This window comes from Dipodomys spectabilis, unplaced genomic scaffold (assembly GCF_019054845.1).
Source record: "Dipodomys spectabilis isolate Male_0828 unplaced genomic scaffold, ASM1905484v1 ptg000009l, whole genome shotgun sequence".
In the NCBI taxonomy this organism is placed as follows: Eukaryota; Metazoa; Chordata; class Mammalia; order Rodentia; family Heteromyidae; genus Dipodomys; species Dipodomys spectabilis.
In genome coordinates, this window is record NW_024870686.1 from 6,467,254 (window position 1) to 6,492,321 (window position 25,068).

Here is a 25,068-nt window from a genome sequence, read left to right on the forward strand (position 1 = left end):
CTCACACTGTGGGCTGCAAGAATAACAAAAGCCAGAAGGTACTATTCACTGGGCCATCGCACAAACGTTCCCAAGCCCCACTATGCGCACAGGGGCCATGTACTGAATATACAGCTCATGGCGGAACCTGAAGGGGCTGACGCCACTTCCGGCCGCCTTCTTTGGGGCACCTGCCAGTGCACATGCGCAGAGGACCTCTTTCTGGCTCGGTTTCCCCCTTCCTTTGCGCACGTGTGTACGTGCCTACGTGCGCACGTGGCTAGCGTCGCTTGCTTTATTCCTGAAGTTTCTGGAACCGTGGGAGGGAGGAGGTGTGCTGAGGCTGTGCCTTCATTTCCGAAGAGCCAAAGAAACGGAAGAGGACAACTCAAGGTTCGTGAGGGGGCGGTGTGAGAGGGGGTTCCCAGGGAGCGCTATTCCAGAAGAATCGTTCATCCTCCCTTCCAGGGTTTCGCTTAGAGGTGGCTTTGCTGTGTTGCCAGGCCGGCCTCAGCCTGAGGGAGGGTCTTCCACCTCAGGGATGCTCATTCCTCGGCACCCAGTGTACAATGCTGTGTTCTCCAATCCGCTACCTCGCGCTGGCGCCCCGACAGGCCTCGGCTGGCCCGCGGCGGGGAAGGCCGGGAAAGGCGGAAGGCCCGAGGTCTCTCAGAGCGGGACACGGCAGCACGCGCCGGCTTGTGCCGGCGGGGCCTCGCGGGGGCGGGGCCTCGCGGGGGCGGAGCTTTGCCGATGCCCCGCCCCCGGCCCGGGCTGCGACTCCTGGCGTCTCCTACCCCGGAGAGCCGCCGCAGCTGTCGAAGCTCCGCGAGGCGCTGGGCCACCCGGGCTGCCGGCGGCGCTGCATCCTCGCCCCGCGGAGCGCGCGCTCCGACGATGCCCTCAGGCGCTGGCCGCCCGCTGTCTCGCTGCTGGAGCCGGTGGACGCAGAAGAGCTCCGGTAGGTGAGGGCGGCGCGCAGGGGCGGTGGAGGGACCCAGGGCTGTGGCGGGCGGGGTGTGGGGCCGCCGAGGCGAACGTCCCGTCGCCGTCTCGCTTAGGCTGGAGAACTGAGCGCCCAGGATGCGGCCGCCGCTTTTCCTAGCGCTTTGGCCGTTGTGGTCAGGGTGGAGTTGGAGGTGTTGCGGGGCCTGCCTTCCCTTGGGCAGCTCCTGACTTCGTAATTCAACTGTTTGTGGAAACTCTCCGGCTTCTGGAGTGGTCTGGATGCAGAGAAAGTCCGCTGACGGTCAGTTGAATACAAGCCCATCCTTTCACCAGATCTCTCTTGGGGTGGTTTAAGTTTCCCCATTTGAACATCTGAAGCACGTAGCCTCTGATGGGGTCGGGGAGGCGGGGAAGATGTTTACTAATAATGTTACTTTTAAGTGGAAAAGTTGAGGTTATTGGTTAACACCAAGATTCCCCAGATCTTCCATTAGAAGAACGTGGGTGGCAAGTGCAAAGTGAAGCATCCTGACACTGTACTTAGAGGTGACTGGTGAGTGTGAGACCGCCTCAAAGGCACACATAGAAGTGCCACAAAATTATAATTGGCATTTTTTTTCCAATTTCCTTTTCTATAACTGCTTGTGTGTGTAGACAATAAAATTGGTCCTGCTTGAAAGAAAAGTATTGTTGAGTTGACATTTAGAAAAGCTTATTGGTTATGTTTTTCAAAGTCTGGGTTTCATCCAAAATATATGGTTGCTCTTTAGGTAAAAGTGGTTTTAACAACAAAGCTTAAGGGAATTGAGTGGTAAAGCATTGAAAGATTTTCAGTGCTCTGTCCATTGCTCATTTTCTTTTTAAAAAATTATCAAATAAAAAGCAAAAACATGTCCTTAAATATTGCCCAGATATTTTAAAACGCTGAACCTTACCTAATAATAAAGATTTCAAACGTGGGGGTGAGTGTGTAAGCATCTTGAATACTCATCCACACTGTCAAAATTTTTGTTAAAGAGAGCCGGGTGCCTGTGGCTCACGCCTATAATCCTAACTAAGGAGGCTGAGATCTTGAGGATTGCTGTTCAAAGCCAGTCCAGGCAGGAAAAGCCGTGAAACTTTTGCCTCTAATAAACTACCAGAAAAGTGGAAGTGGCACTGTGGCTCTAGTGGTAGAGCACTAGCCTTGAGCTGAAAAGCTAATGGACAGCACTCAAGCCCTATAACCGACCAAAAAAAAATATTAAAGAAGTAATAGAATTACACAGAAATAAAAGTTCTCTGTAGAAGTCTAAGGAAGAATATCATAACTTCTATTTACACTCTTGACATTTAAATCTTACCAGCTGAAATTTCAGTTTTACTATGCATTTTGTCTTATTTTTATAGTTTAATATATTAAAATGTTCTACACAACAAATGAAATACAGTACTTTTACTCTATTTTAAGAAAACTGAAGATTATTTTTTTCTTGAGTATTGGTCTACTACTTTGGCACTTTTCAACTATAAAGTTACGTTTTATTGTATTAAAAGGTGACCTAGTGTGCCTAGATTGCAAAATCTTTATATTAGGGAAAACAGTCAACATTTTTGCCATACACAGTTAATTTTAGAAAATTAGTTATTACAATCTTTGGTAGATTAACTAGTCTGTTTTTCTGTGCTACTTCCTTTCTCAGTTCTCATTGCCTTCAGGGGAGGAAAAAAGATGATTTAAGGAATTTGAAGTGCCCACAAGTTGGCCTATTAGGTACAGTGGGATTCAGTTAACTCTCAAATCCCTGAATATGTTGTACAATTGAAATCAGTTTTCCTCTATATTAAAGTGAAAGTAGACTTGCCCTTTTTCCACTCCTTTTCTGTTACTTTTTAAAAAAATCAAAAATAGACTTTTTGCTGTTGTTCTGCAGTTAGAACACTGATGTTTACATTGGTTTGATGTCTTTAAAAGTGATATTGTAAGGTGATTTTTGTAAACTTTCAGTTTTATAGTTCAGTAATTAGTGTTAGAAATTAACTTTATAGAAATAGCTCTATTTTTACAAGGTAAAGATACAAACCAAGCAAACTTAAGCATATTTTAAACCCAAGACACTTATGTACGATCTACGTAATGCAGAACCTATGTAATTACTGCCTTAGAAATTAAGGACATCTGCTTCTGAGAGGGGAGGGGTCTGTCTTTAATTACAACAGCTGAGACTTTGACCGAGCTCCATCTACTGCTTCTAGCAGTATGCCTGTGAATATGTGTAGACACATCTTTTATCCAAACTTAATTCTCATTTAGAAAGAGCATTTTCTGAGAATATAACCTATTGTAACTTAGTTTGAGGATTTTTGTGGGGCAGTGATCCAGAGATAATCACTGATTTGAGTAGCTTCTGAGGACAGAGTTCTAAAATGATACCCACTCTCATTTATTCACTCTTAAATAATTTCATTTCTTTCACACTTTTATAAGCACAACTTTGCTACCTCTGGTGTTCTGTCGTGAACATCAAGAATGTAAAGTAAGAGAGACAGAATTAGAGTAAATTACTTATATTAAATCAGCAGGAACCTTTGTCATCCTCAAGTCTTCACAGTGCTTAGCTTGATATATAAAAACTTAAGTGACTATTTGTGTAGAAATAGAAAGGTGTCATGGTCCATATTCCTAAAAAGAAAAAAAGCAACAAGAAAATGTGTAACAGTTTTAAAGTTTTACATGACAAAATACAAAATAAATTGATAGTTGTTTAATGTGTAATTGGTCTTCATTGTGTTCATAATCCGCTTCGATAAGTAGCAACTCCTTTGTACACTTAAAGGTAATTTTAAAAAGAAAAAAAATAATTTGTCAAATGGTATGTAATGGTAAAATAGGAAGGAAAACCCAGCAAGGCTTATCTTTTGAGATTCTTCTTGGCCTCTCTGTGTAGTATTCCTTCCTCCCAGGTATGAGGCAGAACCTCTCTGGAACAAGAGAGAAAGGAGAGAGTGACCCTTTCAGATATTGGGGCTTGCTTTGTAAAGGAGTTGTAATTTCTGTGACCTGCTTACAGGGATAAAGGAGCCAAAGACAGGAGGAAGGGAGGAGGTCAAAATGACTGCTTCTGAAGCTTTCTATTTTCCTTAAGTTCAAATACTCAGCATGCCAAGTGCCATACTTTGTGTTCTCTGAGCCCTAACATTTGAAAGGCCTCTTGATATAAAAATGTGTAAATAGTGTTCATTTTTTCCCTATGGAAAATATTTATGAAAATTTTCTAGTATGAAGCCCTCCCCCACTGCCACCCAAAACAAATGTAGCAATAGTAAAATTAAGTTATTCTTCAGATTTATGAGCTGAAGAAGCTAGATAACAAAATCTAGGTTTTTGATTGCCAGGCTTTTGCTGTATCCAGTAGTCTACATTTCGTTGCAACTTGTGCAGTGTTATACCCTAGATGAGAGAGGCATTTCAAGCTCCTATAAGCATTAGCTTTTCCTGGGTTGGTTGTAGGGCTTGAACTCAGGGCCTGGGTGCTGTCCCTGAGCTTTTTTTGCTAAGGCTAGTAGCATTCTACTACTTTGAGACACAGTACCATTTCTGGTTTTCTTGTGGTTAATTAGAGGTGTCTCATGGACTTTCTTACACCTGGCTTTGAACCACTATCCTCAGATCTCAGCCTCCACTGAGTAGCTAGGATTACAGGCATTGAGTCATCAACCCCCACATCCCATAAGCATTTTAATGTAAGAGCTTAAGAATGAGAAAATAAAAAGTTATATAGCTGGAGATGTGATTCAAGTGGTAACCAGCCAGCCTAGTAAGCACAAGAACCTGAGTTCAAACTCCAGTACAGCTTACCACTAAAAAAAAAAAAAGGAAGGAGATGGAAAAGCTTGCCGTGTGTGTGTGTGTGTGTGTGTGTGTGTGTGTGTGTGTGATTGTGAAAATATTACTGTGATTTTTTATTTTAATTTTATTGTCAAGGTGATGTACAGAGGTGTTACAGTTACATAAATAAGGTAGTGAATACATTTTGTGTTGAACTTGTTACCTCCTCCCTTATTTTTCCCTCTTTCCCTCCCCCATCTGCAAGTTGTACAGATGATTTCCAACATAGTGTCCTGTATCACTGTTGCATTGGTTTGCTGTGATTTCTGTACCACTAATAAAGCAAGTCGAAATGAGAGCAAAGCTTTTGTTTTTAAAAAAATCAACAAATGATTTGCTAGTATAATTATATAGGGTAGTAGTGGTCTGGGATTGAGCATATTTTTACTTTTTACTTTTCTTGTGTACTGATCTAGAGCTTGAACTCAGGACCAGCATAGGCTCTGTGGTTTTATGCCCAAAGCTAGTTTAGTACTTGAACCACAGCTTCACTTCCATCTTTTTGGTGGTTAATTGGAGAAAAGAGCCTCATGGACTTTCCTGCCCAGGCTGACTTTGAACCTCAGACCACATATCTCATCTTCCTGAGTAGCTAGGATTTTAAGTGTGACCCACCATGATCTGTTTTTATGCTAATTTTTTAAGAAACATTATTTGCTACCAAGTTACTGAGTCTGAGAACTATAGTTTTTTGTTTGTTTTGTCGGTCGTGAGGCTTGAACTCTGGGCTTGGGCGCTATCCCTCAGCTCTTCAGCTCAAGATGAGTGTTCTACTGCTTAAACCACAGCTCCATTCTGGCTTTCTAGTGGTTTAAGAGATGAGTCTCACAGACTTTCAGCCTGGGCTGGCTTTGAACCATGATCCCCAGATCTCAGCCTCCTGAGTAGCTAGGATTATAGGCATGAGCCACCAGCGCCCGGCAGAATTAAAGTTTTTGTTAGACTAGTTTTTAGTCTCACAAAAGAATAGTATATATATATATATATATAAAAGAATAGTATAAAAGTCAAGGAAAATAAGTTTGTTTGCCAACTCACCTTTAGTTCTAGGGACTAATAATCAAATAATCCAAGTTTGGCTTTTAGATATTTTTAAGTTTTCAAATAAATCAGTTTGTGTACTTCCATATTTCAGTATTTTAGACATGATTTGATTGCCATGAAGAATATTTGAGAAATTGGTTACAAAACAGCTAGAACTTTAAAGTGACTATGATGTTCAGATAGACAAATTATATGAAAATTGTTCTCTTTTTTATGTTACAATGACTAGACAAGTGCTCTACCTCTTGAACTAAGATGCCAGCCATTGCTTTTTCTTTGTTTTGTTGTTGTGTGTATATGTGTGTGTATGTATGTGTACATGCTAGTCCTAGGACTTGAATTCAGGGCCTGGGGTGTTCCTGAGCTTTTTTGTTCAAGGCTAGTGCTCTACCACTTGAGCTATTGCTTCACTTCTGGATTTTCGGTAGTTAATTGGAGATAAGAGTCTCATGAACTTTATTGCCTGGACTTGTGTGATACCTGATCCTCAAATCTCAGCCTTCTGAGTAGCCAGGATTACAGGCGTGAGCCACTGGCAGCAAGCTTAGCTCTTGTTTTTATTTTGTTTGTAACATGAGGCTCTCACTAACTTTGTGTAGGCTGGCTTCAAACTTGAGATGCTCCTGCCTCTTTCTCCTGAGTAGCTGGGATCACAGGGAGTGTTCCATTATGCCCAGCTTAAAATTCGTTGATTATCACATTAATAAGAAGGCATGTTATTAATTTGTTGTGATATGAAAGAAGAATGGTAAATGGTGAGTTGTTAGCTTCTCTAACTTAAATTTGAAAAATTAAAGGTTGGAGATACAACTTAATTGGTAAACTACCTGCCTTGCAAGTTAGAGGTCCTTCAAATTCCAGAACTGCCAAAAAAATAAATAACCCAGGGGCTGGGAAGGTGGCTCAATGGTAGAGTGCTTGCCTTGCATGCATGAGACCCTGGGTTTGATTCCTCAGCACCACAGAAGCAGAAAAAGCCAGACGTGGCACTGTGGTTCAAGTGTTAGAGTGCTACCCTTGAGCTGAAAAGCTGAGGGACAGTGCCCAGGCCCAGAGTTCAGGCCCCACAACCGACAATAAATAAAAAAATTCATACATACATACCAGAAGTGGCACTGTAGCTCAAGTGGTAGAGCTCTAGTCTTGAGCACAAAGAGGCTCAGGGACAGTGCTCAGGGCCTGAGTTAAAGTCCCACAACTGACTAAATAAATGGATACAAACATTCTGCCCTTTTCATGGACACATTGATAATAAACTTATTTAGGTATTACAGTTGTATGTTAGTGACTTTCTTGCCACTGACTCCATTATAAAATAAAATACCTTTTTGTTTTTTAACCAGTCCTGGGCCTTGAACTCAGGGCCTGGGCACTGTTCCTGAGCTTCTTTTGCTCAAGGTTAGCACTCTGTCACTTGAGCCACAGCACTACTTCTGGCTTTCTCTGTTTATGTGGTACTGAGGAATCGAACCCAGGGCTTCATGCATGCTAGGCAAGCACTACCACTAAGCCACATTCCCAACCCCAATTACTTTTTAAAATACCTTAGCTGTGTGTGGTACAGTGCACGTGTACAATATCAGCACTCAGTAGGCTGAACAGAAAGTTCTCAATTTTGAGACCAACCTGAGCTACACAGACTCACCTCAAAATAGAAAAACAAAAGCATTACTGACCCTTTGTTCTTAATTTCAGGTTCAACTGACTATGAAAGGCAAATACTTTCTCATACTTATATGCTTAGAAAATGTAACTACTATACCATTTTTGGACTAACAGAAAGATAGCTTACTATTTTAAAATATTTTTACTATTTTATAACGAGGAACTTCTTGAATAACAAAAATGACTGTACATTTCATTGACATTACAAGGAAGGCTAAAGAATACTTTTTTAACCAGAGAACAAGCCAGTGTAAAAGAAAAGTTGATTTAGGGTTGGTCAGACCTACTCAGAAATTTGTCACCTAAGTATTTCTTATACATAAGTTAAAATAAATTGTTTGGATTTTTAGAGTTGAGCAATTTCAGAAGTTGGTTATTGAGAAAGTAATTAATGGGTTTCCTACAATGATTTTAAATAAGGTGCTTTTGTGACTACTTTTTTCAGTTTTATGTTATTTATTCCCTTGAAAATTGTGTTAACTTTAATCATCTGATTATTCCTTATATTTCCCTAAAGTCTTCTAAAAAGTCTCATAACAATGGCAGATTAGCCACTAATCTTACCTCTTTGCTTTCCAGCAGGGAAACTCCTTTTTGTGTAGAAATTTCCACCTGCTGAGCAGAGAATGCACCAGTTTAGCATTATGTTGATTGTTGTGTTTCTCATTTCTCACAGCCTGGTAGAACACTTAACTTAAAAATTGTATACCCTTCTAGCCACATATCTACTACCTTGCCTTGGCAAGGTAACCATCTCTCTGTTTTATCTACATAGGAAAAGCAAAGTGGTGACTCTTTGATAGTCTAACTTGTTTTTCTCTAATATTTTTTAACACAGTTAAAAGAGAAGGTATAGCTTTCCTCCATAGAAGGAATTCATTTTAATTAGTACTTAGATTTAAAAATAAAACACTCCTGATATGTCAAAGGGTAAGTGAACCCAAATAATCATTCTCGGAGTTGAATAATTCCAAGAGTAACTCTTATTTCAGTCAAACCACACCAAATATCCAATGAAGAATAAGAGTAGGATTGGAGGATTGAAAAGTTGAGCTATTTTTACATCTTTCTCTGTCATCAAGATGACCTGTACACCTCTTTGTGGAACTTAATCTATTTCTACTACAGCTCCTAGACCCCGCAGGAGAGTCCTTGGAGACCCCTTAACTTTAATTATCCCCCTGGTGAAAAGCAGCTGGACCTGTGATACTTTTTCTCATTGCTTAAGCTCTTGGGATAGTCTTTTAAGCATATAAATTACTTTTAACTTTATTCTCATTTGATATGTATAATTAGAGGATTCTTTTTAGGCCTAGAGAAGAGCCTGCCCAAAAACTTTTAAAGAAGTTCATGAATACTATATACAGCATCTAAAACAAAGTTAGATTTTCAAGTTACCACAAAATTATGGAAGTAAGAATTGAGCCATAGGGGCTAGGAAGGTGGCTCAGTGGTAGAATTCTTGCCTTGCACGCATGAAGCCGTAGGTTCGATTCCTCAGTACCACATAAGCAGAAAAAGCCGCAAGTGGCACTGTGGCTGAAGTGGCTTTGAGCTGAAGAGCTGAGGGACAGTGTCCACAACTGGCCAAAAAAAAAAAAAAAGAATAGAGACATAGATTTTTTTTCCCTTTGCCAGTCCATTGCTTTCATATATTATCTATGTCATCACCAAATTTGTGTATAACAAGAATTAGGTCATCTATGTTATTTGTATTTAGATAGGCTTACCATATTCCATATGGTACTCGATAATATTGTGGACTTTCACTACTTCCTTGTCTTTCCTTTTTACAGTGTGCCTGGAATAAGGTTACTGCTTGATAAGTATTTATTAAATAAATTGCTACCTGCCACGCCTTAAAAATATATTTTTTTTTGTGTTGTACCTTCATTTGTAGGTACAACCCCCCCCACACACCAAAGTTGTAAAGTTCGTTTTTCAACATAACGTCCTGTACATCTCATTGTTGCAATGGGTCCACCTGTATCTCTATTTATTTATTTTTGCTTATGTGGTGCTGAGGAATCGAACCCAGGGCCTCTGGCATGCAAGGCAAGCGCTCTACCACTGAGCCACCTTCCCAGCCCCCTGTATCTCTATTTAAACAATTTGTTTTTTCCCTTCCCCTCCACAAATTATACCAACATTAAATACAGTGAAAACAGGGGTTATACTGTGGGAGAGAGACATACAAAGCAACAAAGAAATATATGTTAGAAACAATAGGAAGAAAGAAAAAACATTTGAGTCCTTATCTTGGGATTCATTTCCCCTAACATCAACTTATCTGACCATTTCTGCTTGTCTCAGACATATACTAGTTATTGCAAATAAGGGAAACCATGGGATGTATGTTTCTTTGGGCCTGGCTTACTTCACTTAATATAATTTGTTCCAAGTCTTTCCATTTCCTAACAAATGGGGCAATGTCATTCTTTCTGATGGAGGCATAGAATTCCATTGTGTATATATACCACATTTTCTTGACCCATTCATCTACTGAGGGGCATCTGGGTTGGTTCCATATCTTAGCTATGGTAAATAATGCTGCAATAAACATAGTTGTGCTGGTAGCTTTCGTATGGTCTTGTTTGTGATCATTTGGGTAAATGCCCAAAAGTGGGATTGCTAGGTCATAGAGGAGCTCTATGTGGAGTCTTTTGAGGAACCTCCATATTACTTTCCAAAGTGGTTGAACAAGTTTACACTCCCAACAATGCAGTAGAGTTCCCTTCTGGCCACATCCCCCTCCAGCATCTGTTGTTATTAGAGTTCTTGATTATAGCCATTCTAACAGGGGTAAGGTGGCATCTCAATGTTGTTTTGATTTGCATTTCTTTTATGGCTAGGGAGGTTGAGCATTTCTTTATGTGTCTATTGGCTATTCTTCTTTCCTCTTCAGAGAAGTTTCTCTCTTAAGTCTTTAGCCCACTTATTTATTGGGCAATTGTTTCTTTGAGGATTTGTTGTTGGAGGATTTTTTGAGTTCCAAGTATATTTTAGATATGAGACCCTTATCCATTGTATGGCTAGTGAAGATCTTCTCCCAATCTGTGGGCTTCCTATTGATCTTGCTAGCTATGTCCTTTGCCATGCAGAAGCTCTGCAATTTCATGCAGTCCCATTTGTCCAACCTTTCTTTGATTTGTTATGTTTCTGGGTCTCTATCAAGAAAATTTCGGCCTATGCCAAGGAGACCTAGGGTTTCTCCTATTCCATCCTGTAATGTTTTCAGAGTGTCTGCTTTGACTCCAAGGTCTTTGATCCATTTGGAGCTAATTCTGGTGCAGGGTGATATATAAGGATCTAGCTTTAGTTTTCTACAAGTGATTAATCAATTTTGTCAACACCATTTACTGAAGAGGCTGGCTGTCTTCCATTCTATTTTTTTAGCTCCCTTATCAAATATTAGATGGCTATAGGTCTGTGGATTCATTTCTGGGTTTTCAGTTCTATTCCATTGGTCCTGAGGTCTGTTCTTGTGCCAGTACTAAGCTGTTTTGATTATTATGGCTTTGTAGTAGAGTTTGAAATTTAGTATTGATATTCCTCCAGCACTATTCTTTCTGTTAAGGATCATTTTTGCTATTCGGGGTCTTTTATTGTTCCATATGAATTTTTGGATTTCCTCTTCTATTTCCTTGAAGAATGAGGTTGGAATATTGATAGATATGGCATTGAATTTGTAGATAGCCTTGGGAAGTATTTTCATTTTCACGGTGTTGATCCTTCTAATCCAGGAGCATGGGAGGTTTTTCTACTTTCTAAGTTCTGTTCCAATCATAGTGATTGACATTGGTTCAGAGGATTACTAATTCTAAAAAATGGAAGAAAATGTTATTAGCTGAGTGGATGTTTTTCTCATAATTTAGATAAGTGGATCTCAACCTGTATCAGCCTAGACAACTTGTCAGACCACAGATTACTGGGCTTAGAACACCTAGGTAGTTCTAGGTTGAAGACTTTGTTTGTAGTTCTAGCAAGTTCCCAGGTGATACTGATGCTGCTGATCTGGTGTACACAATTTGAGAACTACTGCTGCCTTTTAGTTCCCTAAACCAGTAAAACGGGTCATTTCATTAATGTTTCTGTAAGATCTCACTGCTTGTAGAGCCAGTGACTGTAAGTGTAATATATACTTAATATAGTACACTCACCAAATAGATCAGCATTTTTTCCCTGCACCCCAGAGATACCTGTGAGTTACTTCTCTTAAACAGACTGCTTTAAAAGATAGTTTAGTGTTCAAATATTCATCTACATTGTTGAACTTGTGTGGAATGGATTTTTCACTTTATTCTTTCAGTGATTATTTCTTTGCATCTGTTCAAACAAACTTAAAACTTTGCTTAAGTTGATATTGTTTCTCTCAGTTCAGTCTTGCTGTATAGTCCTGGGGAACTGATACATCTTTTGTTTTTTTCATACATCTAAAGCATATTTTTTGTGGACACTTTGTTTCTTGAATTATTACTTGACAAGTCATTAGCTGTCTCCTGAAATGGGTTTAAAATAAGTGAAAGGGGGGCTGGGAAGTTGGCTCAGTGGTAGGTAGAGTGCTTGCCTTGCATGCATGAGGCCCTGGACTCAATTCCTCAGTACCACATAAGTAGAAAAACACCGGAAGTGGTGCTGTGGTTCAAGTGGTAGGGCAGTAGCCTTGAGCTAAAGAGCTGAGGGACAGCACCCAGGCCCAGGGTTCAGCCCCCATGACTGACAAAAGAAAAAAGAAAAGAAAAACTCCAAATAATGGGCTGGGAATATGGCTTAGTGGTAGAGTGCTTGCCTGGTATGCATGAAGCCCTGGGTTCGATTCCTCAGTATCACATAAATAGGAAAAATAAAAGAAGTGAAAGGGCCAGGTGCCGGTGGCTCATGCCTGTAGTCCTAGCTACTCACTCAGGAGGCTGAGATCTGAGGATCGAGGTTCAAAGCCAGCCCAGGCAGGAAAAGCCGTCAAACTCTTTATCTCCAATAAACCACACACACACAAAAAAAAGAAATACAAGTGGCACAGTGGCTCAAGTGGTAGAGTGCTTGCCTTGAGCTGAAGAGCTGAAGAACAGTGCCCAGGCCCAGAGTTCAAGCCCCACGACTGACCAAAAAAAAAAGAAGTGAAAAGTTTTTTTTCCTTAGGTCATTGCTTTCCTCATTAAATGAGTGTTTTAATGAGGAAAAATGAATCAGTAGAGAATACATCAAAATTTAACAAAAACTTTTTAACCATCCCTGTGCATACTAAATCTCCTGCAGATTTAATTCATAGTTACTCCACTAAATAGCTTCTAGTAGAGAAAAATAAGTATTTACGTTTTAGGGGCTTGTTTGATAGCCTATGCCAACCTTGATTTACTTACAAATTTACTTCAGATTTTTAATGTACTAAATTAAGAATTTGAAGTTACAAAAGTATTTGGATATTTATTGCTGGGGCTTGAACTAAATGACTCACGTTTTTCCTTGACCTTTTCACTTAATAATTGATGATTCATCATTTGAGCCACACCTCTGCTTCTGAACTTTTGCTGGTTAATTGGAGAAAAGAGTCTCTTGGATTTGTTAGCCTGAGCTGGCTTTGAACCTCAGTTCTTAGCCTCCTGAATAGCTCGGATTACAGGCACAAGCCACTAGCAGCCAGATTGGCATCTAATTTTACCTGCTATTTTCTTAGTATCACATGACTACACTTGCCATGTGATGCTAAGTATTTCATATTCTGTACTGCACTTGAATAAAACAGACAAAATAATAAATCATCCATACTTTTGTTTATATATTGACTATACAGTATGTAAAAATACTAGAGGAAGTTGATCTGCTATGTCATAATGCTGTTTCTCTATTAGATGTTTTTCTTCTGTATTAGCTGTTTACCTTTCAAAAACTCACTTATAATACCTTTTGGTTTTCTTGAAGAGCTAACTTGCAGAAAAGAAAAGAAATGTATAATTTTGAGTAATTTTCAAATTTTTCTGGATGTTTCACTTTTTAATAAAAATACCTTCTTGAAGTATGTATTGCTCTAATATATGAATTAATGCCCCCCATGTATTTTACCATATATTCAAATAACACAATCTGAGCATCAAGGCATACATTAAAATTGTCTAGCATCATGATAAGATTTGAGTGAACACTTAATGCCAGCTACTAGGGAGATAGAAGCAATAAGATCAGGAATTCAGGACCAGCATGGGCAAAGTAGAGCAAGACCTGTTTCAAAAACACAACCTAAAGAGCTTGAGGCCGTGGGTCCAATACCTAGTAATGCCAAAAAAAAAAAAAAAAGATTTGAGCTACTTATGATTCTTCATTGTTTCTATACATTCAGATTTAAGATTTACATGACTCTTGAATTAGAATTGTGCAGTGGTGTAAAATCCACTGCACTAAGCCTTGGTTTGAAAATTTACCAGTTGAGTAAGCTTAGGAAAGTTTCTTAAAACTTTCTAACTCTGTTTCTCATTTGAAAATAAGAACAATAATACCAACCTTTGATCCTAAAATAAGCCACTGTACATAGCATTTATCATAACTGTTTACAATGATTAATTAAAATGTTGGAACAAATGTCTGTTTATTTTTAAGTATGTAATGTCATAAAATCATTTTCTCCATTAGAGTTTGAATAAGATGGGTGAGCTCACAGTGAAACTGAATAGCAGATGAGAATGTACTAAAGGAAAGAGAAAATGAAAAACATGAAAAAAAAATGGGTATGAGAGAAAAGAAATTGAGACTTGGAGAAAACAGATTCCTCCTTTTCCCCAAAAGAAACATAAGAATAAAAGAGAGGGAGGGAAAAAAATCAGGAGGGGAAAAATTGAATACAGAAGACAATAAATACATAATTCTGAGCTGGAAGCTAGGAAGTCATATCTATAATTCTAGCTACTTAGGAGGCTGAGATCTGAGAAACATTGTTTGAAGTCAGCCCAGGCAGACAAATTCAAGAGATTCTTATCTCCAGTTAAACAGAAAGCCAGAAGTAGAGATGTGTGGTCAAGTGCTAGAATGTCAGCAGTGAGTGAAAAAAGTTGAGTGAGGCTTTGTGTTCAAGCCTCATTACTGTCCCCTTCCCCCCCCCCAAAAAAAATAAAGACACAATGCTGGGAGAAATGTTTGCTATAATTTTGTTTCTTTTTTCATTTTAAATAGATATTCCTTTATCATTTTTCATGTATGGACTGAATCCTGATCATAATTGTATGATCCTCAATGCAATTGAAGAATGGTAAGTATTTAAATAATGGCTTTCCTACTATAATGTGATTTTTTTCAATCTACATTTTGGAAATGATTTTATTTTAAAGTTGATTAATATGACTGTAAAAGAAGATACATGAAGAGAATATATTATACATTAGCATAATTAAAATATGCAAACATTTATCCTTGAAGTAAATTTCTATTGGGTAGTATCTTAATTCATCTGGGCTGTTATACTATAAACTAGAAAAACAGAAATTTATTTTGCATCCAATGTGGTTATTGATTTTAAGAAGCCATACAGGTTGTGCTATAAAATAAGAATCAACAGTATATAGTCATGTTCATAGGTTTTGTATTGACATTACAAATACACATTATTTTCTGGTAATGAGTTCAAATAACTACTGGAATTGCTTTGTAGTTGTCACAAGCTATTGTCTCTGAAGCACAGTGATGATCTCCACAGAAATAGGACTAACTGAACTTTAATATTGGCTTATCTTCTCCAGAAGGATTTGGTAGTCCCCACATAGGGCAGGAATTCTCTAAAATCAAAAACTCTGAGGCCGGGCGCTGGTGGCTCACGCCTGTAATCCTAGCTACTCAGGAGGCTGAGATCTGAGGATCGCGGTTCAAAGCCAGCCCGGGCAGGAGAGACCGTGAGACTCCTATCTCCAATAAACCACCAGAAAACCGGAAGTGGTGCTGTAGCTCAAGTGGTAGAGCGCTCGCCTTGAGCTGAAGAGCTGAGGGACAGCGCCCAGGCCCAGAGTTCAAGCCCCATGACCGACAAAAAAAAAAACAAAAAAAACTCTGAGATTTGATGGTGGCACTGTAAATGAGAAAATGAGATGCTGGGCGCTGGTGGCTCACACCTGTAATCCTAGTTACCCAGGAGACTGAGATCTGAAGATCACGGTTCAAAGCCAGCCAGGCAGGAAAGTCCGTGGATCTCTTATCTCCAATAAACCACTAGCAGAAGTGGAGCTGTGGCTCAAGTAGTAGAGGGCTCACCTTGAACTGAAGAACACAGGGACAGTGCCCAGACCCAGAGTTCAAGCCCCACAACCAACAATAAAAAGGAAAATTAGAAAGAAAAATGATCTGATGTAAGTCTTAACAGCCATTTTAAGTATAATTGAAAGTGTAAATGGCTATTATTATACAAACTTTGCTATTCTCCATTTTTCTTTTTAAATTTTTTTAATTTTTTATTATAAACGCGATGTACAGAGGGGTTAGTACAGAGGGGTTAAAGTTACATAAGTCAGGTAAAGATAGTCTCCATTTTTTGTGTGCATGCCATGGCTTGAACTCATGGCCTCAGTACTCTTGGTTTCACTCAACCCTGCTAACTGCTTGAGCTTGGTGTTTTGCTTGTTATTTTAGAGGTATAGACTCAAGGGCTTTTCTACTCTGGCTGGCTTTGAACTATGATTCTTTGATCTCTGACTCCTTATACTGGTAGGATTATAGACACAAACCACTGACACCCAGTTTCCAATTTTCTATTAAATAGCAAATTGGTGAGTATTTAAAAAATAATAACTTTTACTATATATAAGACTGAGAGGAAGAAAAAGGCAGCTCTGTGGTCATTATTATCCTACATTTAGGCACCAAAAATGTCCTTTCCCAATTTTAAGCCACCTACAGTCAAATCCCAAATTGGGCATAAAGAAAATAAAGTACAGAATCTCATGAGTTCACTACAATGTAACTGAAATTTATTATATACACACAAAATATTGACATGTAAATCATTGGATAAACTACACATTTACATAGATTAGAATGTCCTCTAATAATGGATCTATAGATGTGGAATCTGAAGTCAGTAAGAAAAAGTAATCTGAGGTTCAGCTAGAGGCTCTTGACTGAATTGTTCAACAGTGTGGAATACTGATAGTTCAGGAACATCCTCAGGCTCTTCAAGCTTACAGTCAATGAAAAACAGTGTTTGGTTTAACTTTTCTTCAAACTCCTACCCGGTCACCAAGTTGACAGATATATATTGACAAACATTTTTTGTACAAGGTTCTATATTTGCCCGGACCATACACATATATATAGACATAAGTATGGAAATAAATTTTATATGAGCTCTTGTCCTTATATTCATCAGAATTGTTTTGATTGTGACCTTGCTGACTAAATATCAGTGCAATTCTACTTATAGAAAACCTTCTAAAAAGCCTACCAGTGCATTTGGGCTACTGACAAAATACCATAAATTGGGTAATTCATAAAAAACAAATTATTTCTCATAGTTCTGGAGTCTGGGAAATCTAAGATCAGGCTGCTGACAGATTCAGTATCTTTAAGAGATTGCTTTCTGGTTCAGTTTGTAGACAATTGTCTTGTTGCTCTGTTCTTACAAAGATAGGTCTTTGGGGTCTTTATATAAGGGCACTAATCCCATTCATGATGGCACCACCTCCCAAGACCTACTGCCTCCTTAAATGACCTAACTCCAAACACCCTTAGGCTTTCTTGTAGCAGTTTTACATTTTCTTATGTTTAGATCTTTGATCCACTTTGAGTTAATTTTACACATAGTTTAAAGGTCCAGCTTCATTCTTTTACATGTGGATAGCTAATTTATTTAGGTACTACTTGTTGCAAAGACTGTTTTCCCATTGGAGAAGTGACTTCTAAGTAACCATGACATCCTTGAGAAATATCATTTTATTACATGCATAAGTGAGGGCTCATTTGGGGGTCTTTATTCCAGTCCATTGTTCTAGTTATGTATTTGTACCTATACCAGGATCCAAGGAATATGATCTTAGGGAAATATGGGGAGGGGAGAGATACACATGTATAAATGTATGTATTATAATCAATTATAAGATAACTCAACAAGAGAGAATCAGATTAAACACAAGATTTTCGAATTCTAGATACCAAGTATTTTTAAGGAAATAATGAGATTAAGATGGGAAAAAAACTGGGTATCAGTGGTTCACACCTGTAATTGTAGTAACTCAGGAGGCTGAGATCTGAGGATTGTAGTTGACCCAGGCATGAAAATCTGTGAGATTCTTATCTCCAATTAACCACCATAAGGCCATAAATGGACTTGTGACTCAAGTGGTAGAGCACTAGCCTTGAACACAAAAGCTCAGGGACAGTGCCAGGACCTGTGTCCATCATCCCCTCCCCCCAAAATAAATAAATAAAGTTTAAAAAAAGCCAAAAACAACTGTATATGAAAATAGTGATAAGCTTTGAAATGTCAGTGCCACTGATTAGACCTGATAAAATAATGAGATGTTAGAATTCTTATTAATTAAGTTATTTTTGGTGCTAGTACAGGAGATTGAAATCAGGGCCTCTTACTCTTACTTTTTCACTCAAGGCTGAGCCCCTTGAGCCACTTCTGACCTTTTACTGGCTAATTGGCAACGAGTCTCTCAGATTTGTCTGTCTGGGCTGGCTTCAAAACACAAACCTCAGATCTCAATTTCCTAAATAGCTAGGGTTATAGGCTGGAGCCGACTAGCACCCAACAGATGTTTGTATTTTTAAATAGGAAGTACATGAATGAGGGGCTAGAAAGCATGAATAATAAAGGTACAAATATGAACATAAATAATAAGTTTTATTTTAAAGAAGTAGAACAAATACCACAGTATGCTGTTAACAAAAATCATAGCTAATTCAGGGGATATTTGCATTATTTATAATTTATTAATTTATGAATAAATTAGTTTTCTCCTTAATAAGATGTCAGGTGAACACAGCAGTCCTTACCAATGTCTCTACCTTTAGTTTCTGGTATTCTTGTTAGAAGGCAACTTTATTTACACAGCATACCACTAGTATTTGTCAATGAAAGGGCTAGTTTTCTTCTTTCTATAGGTCTCCATCCATTCTTTACTGTATACTCTCATTCGTAATTAATTGGAGGATTGCACAATCCCCTTTCAGAAGGGCACAGGAAGAATGAGGATTGGGAGATAATTCTTTGAACCTTATATAGATTGTTTTCCTTTGTGATTCTTCTATAAGGATTTTGTCATCTATTAATTTTCATTGTGTTCTAATGTTTAGAGCAAGTAGTTGATTGGTAACAGGAAGCTCATGGGACATGTTATGATATGGCATAAAAGATAAAAAATACTGTCTTGGGGCTGGGAAGGTGGCTTAGTGGTAGAGCGCTTGCCTTGCATGCCTGAGGCCCTGGGTTCGATTCCTCAGCACCACATAAGCAAAAAGGAAAAAAGCCAGAAGTGGTGCTGTGGCTCAAGTGGTAGAGCGCTAGCCTTGAGCTGAAGAGCTGAGGGACAGTGCCCAGGCCCAGAGTTCAGGCCCCACGACCAAACCCCCCCCCCAAAAAAAATATTGTCTTGTGTGAGCTCCATAGCTTCCCTTCAGTATCAGTTTCAGTTCTTGAGAGGTTAAAAAATGTTAGGGTCAGGGGTGATGAGGATTGGAGAAGCGAGAAAGAGGAGAAATACCTTTGTTACTACTAGTATAATAATACATGGTATCATCTTAAACTTTTGTGGAAGGATATTATAGAGCTTATCACATTTCTAACTATAGGAATAGTCATGTAATTAACTTACAACTTCCATAAATTTATCTTATAGTCAGTTATATTGAAGTAATGAGAATATCTGATAGCAGTTGAATTGTTAAGTACTTTTAAAGAATAGAATACTTGGCAGAAATTTTACCACATGTTTATGAAAATTACTTTATCTGGATATTTTTAAGCTTTTCAAGAGCAAAGTTTTTAATTACCTAATCACAATTATATAAATCATAAGGAAAAAGTCTGTTGTAAACTAAAATTTAATACATAAAACCTAATTTCTATTTGGGGTAACCTGGAAAATTGAAATTGAAACATGTTGACATTGTCACTAAGAATATATTATTCAATTCCATTGAAGAATTTTTACATGTTTTAACAACTGTGCTCTTTAAATATTTATTATTTAATAATTTTGGGTTGATTATAGGCCACCAACAAAATGGAAATGAAAAAATTTGCTAAGCCCAAGACATTATGGAAAATGAGTTCAACCAGTAAACCTTTATCAACTAGAGGTATAGAAGTCAGTCCTTTGAAGAAATTCACTATTCCAAAGATCAGGAGGACAACTGAGAAAGGTAAAATTGCTATGATAAATGAGATTTTAAAAATAACTCCTGAGTTTCTCTGATTGTTAATCTATGTTCATCTGTTCTTTGACTGCATATGAAATTGGGTTAAGTCAGGTCTCTTAATTCCTTAAGTACACATGTACTTCTGCTTCTACACAAAATGGAATAGACATTTGTCTCTGGTCCATCTCAGTAAGTACCATAAAAACCCCACACATAACATGTAAAAACAATGTAAGATTTTTAAAGGTAAAAACAAGGAACTTCATAATCAGGGAATGATAGAACAATGTTTCCTGGATTTTTTTTTTTGTTTCCTATATATCTCAGACTGATCCCTACAACTTAAAAGTAACTGGTACAGACTTCCCCGCACACAAAGTTAAAAGCCTGAAAAAAAATGCAATTTTTTGCTATAGAGTATAAAAAGGGGACAATAAGAGGAGTAGATACCTGCTTAAAATTAAACATACTGCTCCTGAAAAATACGCCAGGGATAGAGGGGCACTGCATCTTGTGTCAGCAATGTTAAGTGGAGGACTGAGACTTATGTCTCTCCTCCCTGCCCATAAATGGGGTGGCAGAAGAAACCAAGTACTAGCTTGGACTTCCATAATAGAGCAGCAACTAGTTCTTTTTTTTTTTTTTAATTTTCAGCAACTAGTTCTTATTTCTACCATCCACTACCCTATAGTGTCAGTAGATTTTCACTCCTCCTCTCTGGTAATGAGTGTCCCTTTAGGATGGATAGGGTTTTTTGTTTGTTTGTTTGTTTTGTCAGTTGTGGGGCTTGAACTCTGGGCCTGCTCAAAGCAAGCGCTCTACCACTTGAGCTATACCACCACTTCCAGTTTTCTGGTGGTTAATTGGAGATAAGCTTATCTCCTGCCTGGGCTGACTTTGAACCATGATCCTTAGAGCTCAGCCTCCTGAGTAGCTAGGATTACGGGTTGAACTACCAGTGCCCAGTGGGATGGATAGTCCTTGAAAACAAAATGCAGAGCCTGGATTTCTGCCTCACCCAGCAATTACAAGGTATCCATTCTCTTCACAAAGTCAGTGAAGACTGAGTAGGACTCTGGTAATTCCTTGTTTTCATTGGCAACAGAATACCCTCAGGGTGTCAGAGGAGGTCCTGTGGAGAGCAAGGACTTTAACACTACTTGATGATAGAGTGTTACTGCTCCCCTTTCACTGCCAGCAGTTTTTCCTGCCAGCATGATTTTAACAATACCCAAAAATTTCCAAGACAAAATAAAAAATTGTTTCTATTACCAACAACCAGGAAAATCTAAACTTGGACTGAGAAAAGATGTTTAATACTTGCCAGTGCTGAGATGATACAAATGTTTGGATTACCTCACAAGGCTTTTTAAGAATGTTTGAACAAGCTATTATAATCTTGAAACAAATTTTTTAAAAATAGAAAATTTTATCAAAGAAATGTAATGCTAATAACTAAATAGAATATTTAGAACTGAACAATAGAATAATCAAAAGCTTAGGCAAAACTGATAAAGCTGCAAGGAGAAATAAACCAAGAGGTTTGAGGAATGTGTGGCTCAATTGGTAGAGCAATAACGAATAATAAAAGCATCAGGTATTGAGTTTGAGTCCTGGTCTTAGACATAAATAAAGAAAACTAAACAAATCTACTATTATGGAAATGTCAATATTCCTTTATTAAAAATGAGTATGTTCAGCTGAAAGAAAAATGTATAGGAGCATAATAGAATTCTACTCCACCATAAATCAGCTGGACATAATACACATGTGTAGACTACTCCAACAATAGCTTAATACACGTTCTTCTAAAACTCCAAAGAAACTTGTGAATATGTGAGACACCTCTTAAAATACTTGTTCTTAGACCACAGTGGACTAAGAGCAATAACATCTGGAAAAATCCCCAAATACTAGAAGATTAGGCAAAAATATTTCTAAGTAACACATGTCAAAGAAGAAATCTCAAGAGAAATGTCAAGCATGAAAACATAAGAAGATTTTAGGGATTTCATACCTAGAATGAAATTTATAGCATTTAAGGATACTTTTCAAAAGAAAAGTCCAGGAGGAGCATGGTGCCTCATTCCTGTAATCATAGCTGCAGTCATACCTGCTTGAGAAGCAGAGATGAAGGATCAAGCCTGGATCTAAAGCTATTTAGGCCCCATCTCAACAAGTAAGCCAGATATGGTGTACCCAACTATCATCCCAGCTACCTGAGAAACATGAGAACTACAGTCTTGAGTCTGGCCCTGGACAAAAATGTAAGCTCTGGATTTAGGGGTATGATTCAAGTGGTAAAGTGTCAGCTTAGCAAGTGCAAAGCTCATATTGAATGGTAGAGTGCTAGCCTTGAGCAAAAGAAGCTCAGGAACAGAGCAAGCCTTGAGTTCACAAGCCCCAGGACTGGCAAAAGATAAAATAAAGAACCTAGGGGTTTGGCTCACAATCCAGGACCTGGAATCAGACTCCACCAAAAATTCAAAATAAATATAGAAGTTGCAAATGATATTTATAGTGATCAAGCAGAAGAAAAAATAGTTCGAAAAGAATTCAATGAAATTAGAAGGAAAAAAAACTATCAGGTTTTTTTTGTGAAGATGGATAACATTTTTAAACCTTTAAAAAAAGACAAATTACTAATATTAGAGATGAAAGAAATAGCATCATTGTATATCTCAAGTACATTAAAAGCTTAAAGAATGCTATGAACAACTCTGTGCCCACAGATTATTATATCCTAGATGGAATGTTCCAATTCCTTAAATCTACAGTCTGCTAAAACACACAAGAAGAAATAGGTGATATGAATAAACCTGTTTCTGTTGTTAAAGAAATAAAACAAGCAATCTTTTTCAGTGGAAAGCTCCAGGCCTAGCTGTGTTCACTGATGAATGCAGGGTTCTCTGATAATGTCTTTCAGAAGATAAAAGAGAATGTTGCCATATGCAATAGGTAATATTTACCCTAATTTTAGAAAACAAGAAAAATACTACAAGAAATCTATAGACTGACATTATCAGGAATATAGAGCATCCACAAAACATTAGCAAACTAGTAATACACAAAAAATTTCAAACTATTTAGTTGAATTTATCCCAGGTATGTGAGTAAGGCTGGCTCACCATTGGAAAATCAGTTCATCTATTATACAAAAATCAAATAATCATAAAAATATAAGTATAAAAGGAATATTTGATAAATCCAAACCCTTTCATGGTAAACTTGAATAAAGGAATGGAATTTCCTGAACTTGGTAATACAAGCCGAGCATCACTCACTGCAAATCTGAAATTCAAAATACCCTGATATCAACCAGGTGCTTTTACCTGTAATCCTAGCTACTCAGAAGACTGAGATCTGAGAATCTTGATGTGAAGTCAGCATAAGCAAGGCAAATCCATGAGACTCAAATCTCCAATTAAGCATCATAAAAAGACAAAAGTGGAAGGTGTAGCTCAGTGGTACAGTGCTAGCCTTGAGCAGAGAAACCTCCAGGACAGTGCCCAGGCTCTTAGTTCAAGCTCCCAAGATGAAGAAAACAAAAGCAAAAAAAATCTGTGATATTTTGTTAAAGTATTGTCATCATGCTTAGACAGCTTAGGATTTTAGAGCATTTCACATTTTTAGATATGGTTGTTCAGATTAGCCTCACTGGAGAATTCTAAACATTTTAAAGAATATAATTTGTATACATTTTCTTCCAGGAAGTTGAGGTATACAAAATCATTTTATGACAGGGTCAGTCAGTATTAAACTTGTTCCTAAGCCAAACAAATAAAAAAGAAGAAAAGTCACAGGCCAATATCAATTATGATTGTTGATGCAGAAGTCCTGACAAATATAAGCAAATTGAGTGCTGCAAAGCATGAATTATACCCTAAAATGTATTAATGAATATTCTCATTTTTGTTTGAGACAAGATTCTTCAGTTTTGAATTCCTGGGCTTAAGCAATTCTCTTGCTTCAGTACCCAAGGGTAGAAAGGACTTAGAAACACAATATCATGCCTCGCCTTTGTTTCACCACTTACTCAACATAATATTGGAAATTTATCCGTCTAAAAAGCCAAGGAAACAGGGTGAAATGATTCATGCCAGTAATCCTTGCTATTTGGGAAGCAGAGGTCAAGAGGTCAGAATAGGCAAAAAGTTTATAGCTTTATTTTTGTAGCTATCAAAATCTCCATGATATTTTACAAACATACAAGCCTATTATAATATTTATATAGGAAAGCAAACTAGAATAGGTAAAACAATCAAAAATAGGAAAGAAAGTAAATGGAACTATAATACTGTCTGAATCCTAATATAACTACAGTAATCAAGACATATAGATGCATTGAATAAAACAGATTTCAGTTGGGAACCACACAAATATACCAAATTGATTTTCTTCCAGTTGATTTTCATAATTCAATTGTAGAAAGTCTTCATCAAATTTTACTAAAACAATTTGGCCATTCATAGGCAAAAGCTTCACCCTAATATCATATGAAGGAATAACAAGTCAGTTGTGATATTGCATACCACACAGGAGGTTGAGGCAGAGGAATTATGAGTTTTGAGGCCAGCATGGACTACATAACATTACTTTGTAGCAAAAAAACTCAAAATGATCAAGGTTTAAGTAAAAAAATGAAATTATAAAACTTCAAAGAAAACATAGGAAAAGGATTTCAGACTATTAGCCTAGGCAGGGTTAGGGGGAACCTTTTTCAGAAAAGATTGTAAAGGATTATAGACACATAAGTAAGGAAATGAATGCATTTCTTGTCAAACAATGTTGCCCTCTTCCTTGTTTTTCTTGGCTTTCCTCTCCCCTACTTCTCTTCCTACCCCCCAAGTTGTAAAGTTAATTTCCAACATAGTGCCTTGTGAGTATTGCTGTTGCATGGACCTTCTCCCCTTCCTTTGTTCTAAGACAAAGCGGTGGAAAGGGGCGCCTGTGACTCATGCCTATAATCCTAGCTACTCAGCAGGCTGAAATCTGAAGATCGGTTTAAAGCCATACCTGGCAAGGAAAGTCCACGGGACTCTTATCTCCAATAAACCACCAAAAAACAGGAAGTGGAGCTGAGGCTCAAATGGTAGAGCCCTCACCTTGAGCTGAAGAGCTGAGGGTTAGTACCCAGGCCCAAAGTTCAAGCCCTACATCCGACAATAAAAAAAAAAAAAAAGCAAAGATCCACAAAAAAATATGTTTAAAACTATCAAAAATTGTAA

At 38.0% G+C, this 25,068-nt stretch overlaps 1 protein-coding gene across 1 annotated transcript in view; it reads left to right on the plus strand.

Annotated features, from left to right (window-relative positions):
* Positions 1 to 14,664: 14,664 nt before the first annotated feature.
* Positions 14,665 to 25,068, plus strand: part of Tex15 (testis expressed 15, meiosis and synapsis associated) — a 49,201-nt gene continuing 38,797 nt past the window's right edge. The window contains exons 1-2 of the mRNA XM_042701140.1: positions 14,665 to 14,741; positions 19,693 to 19,843. Coding sequence (XP_042557074.1) covers positions 14,739 to 14,741; positions 19,693 to 19,843 — 154 coding nt within the window. The 5' untranslated portion in view covers positions 14,665 to 14,738. The remainder of the gene's footprint in view (positions 14,742 to 19,692; positions 19,844 to 25,068) is intronic.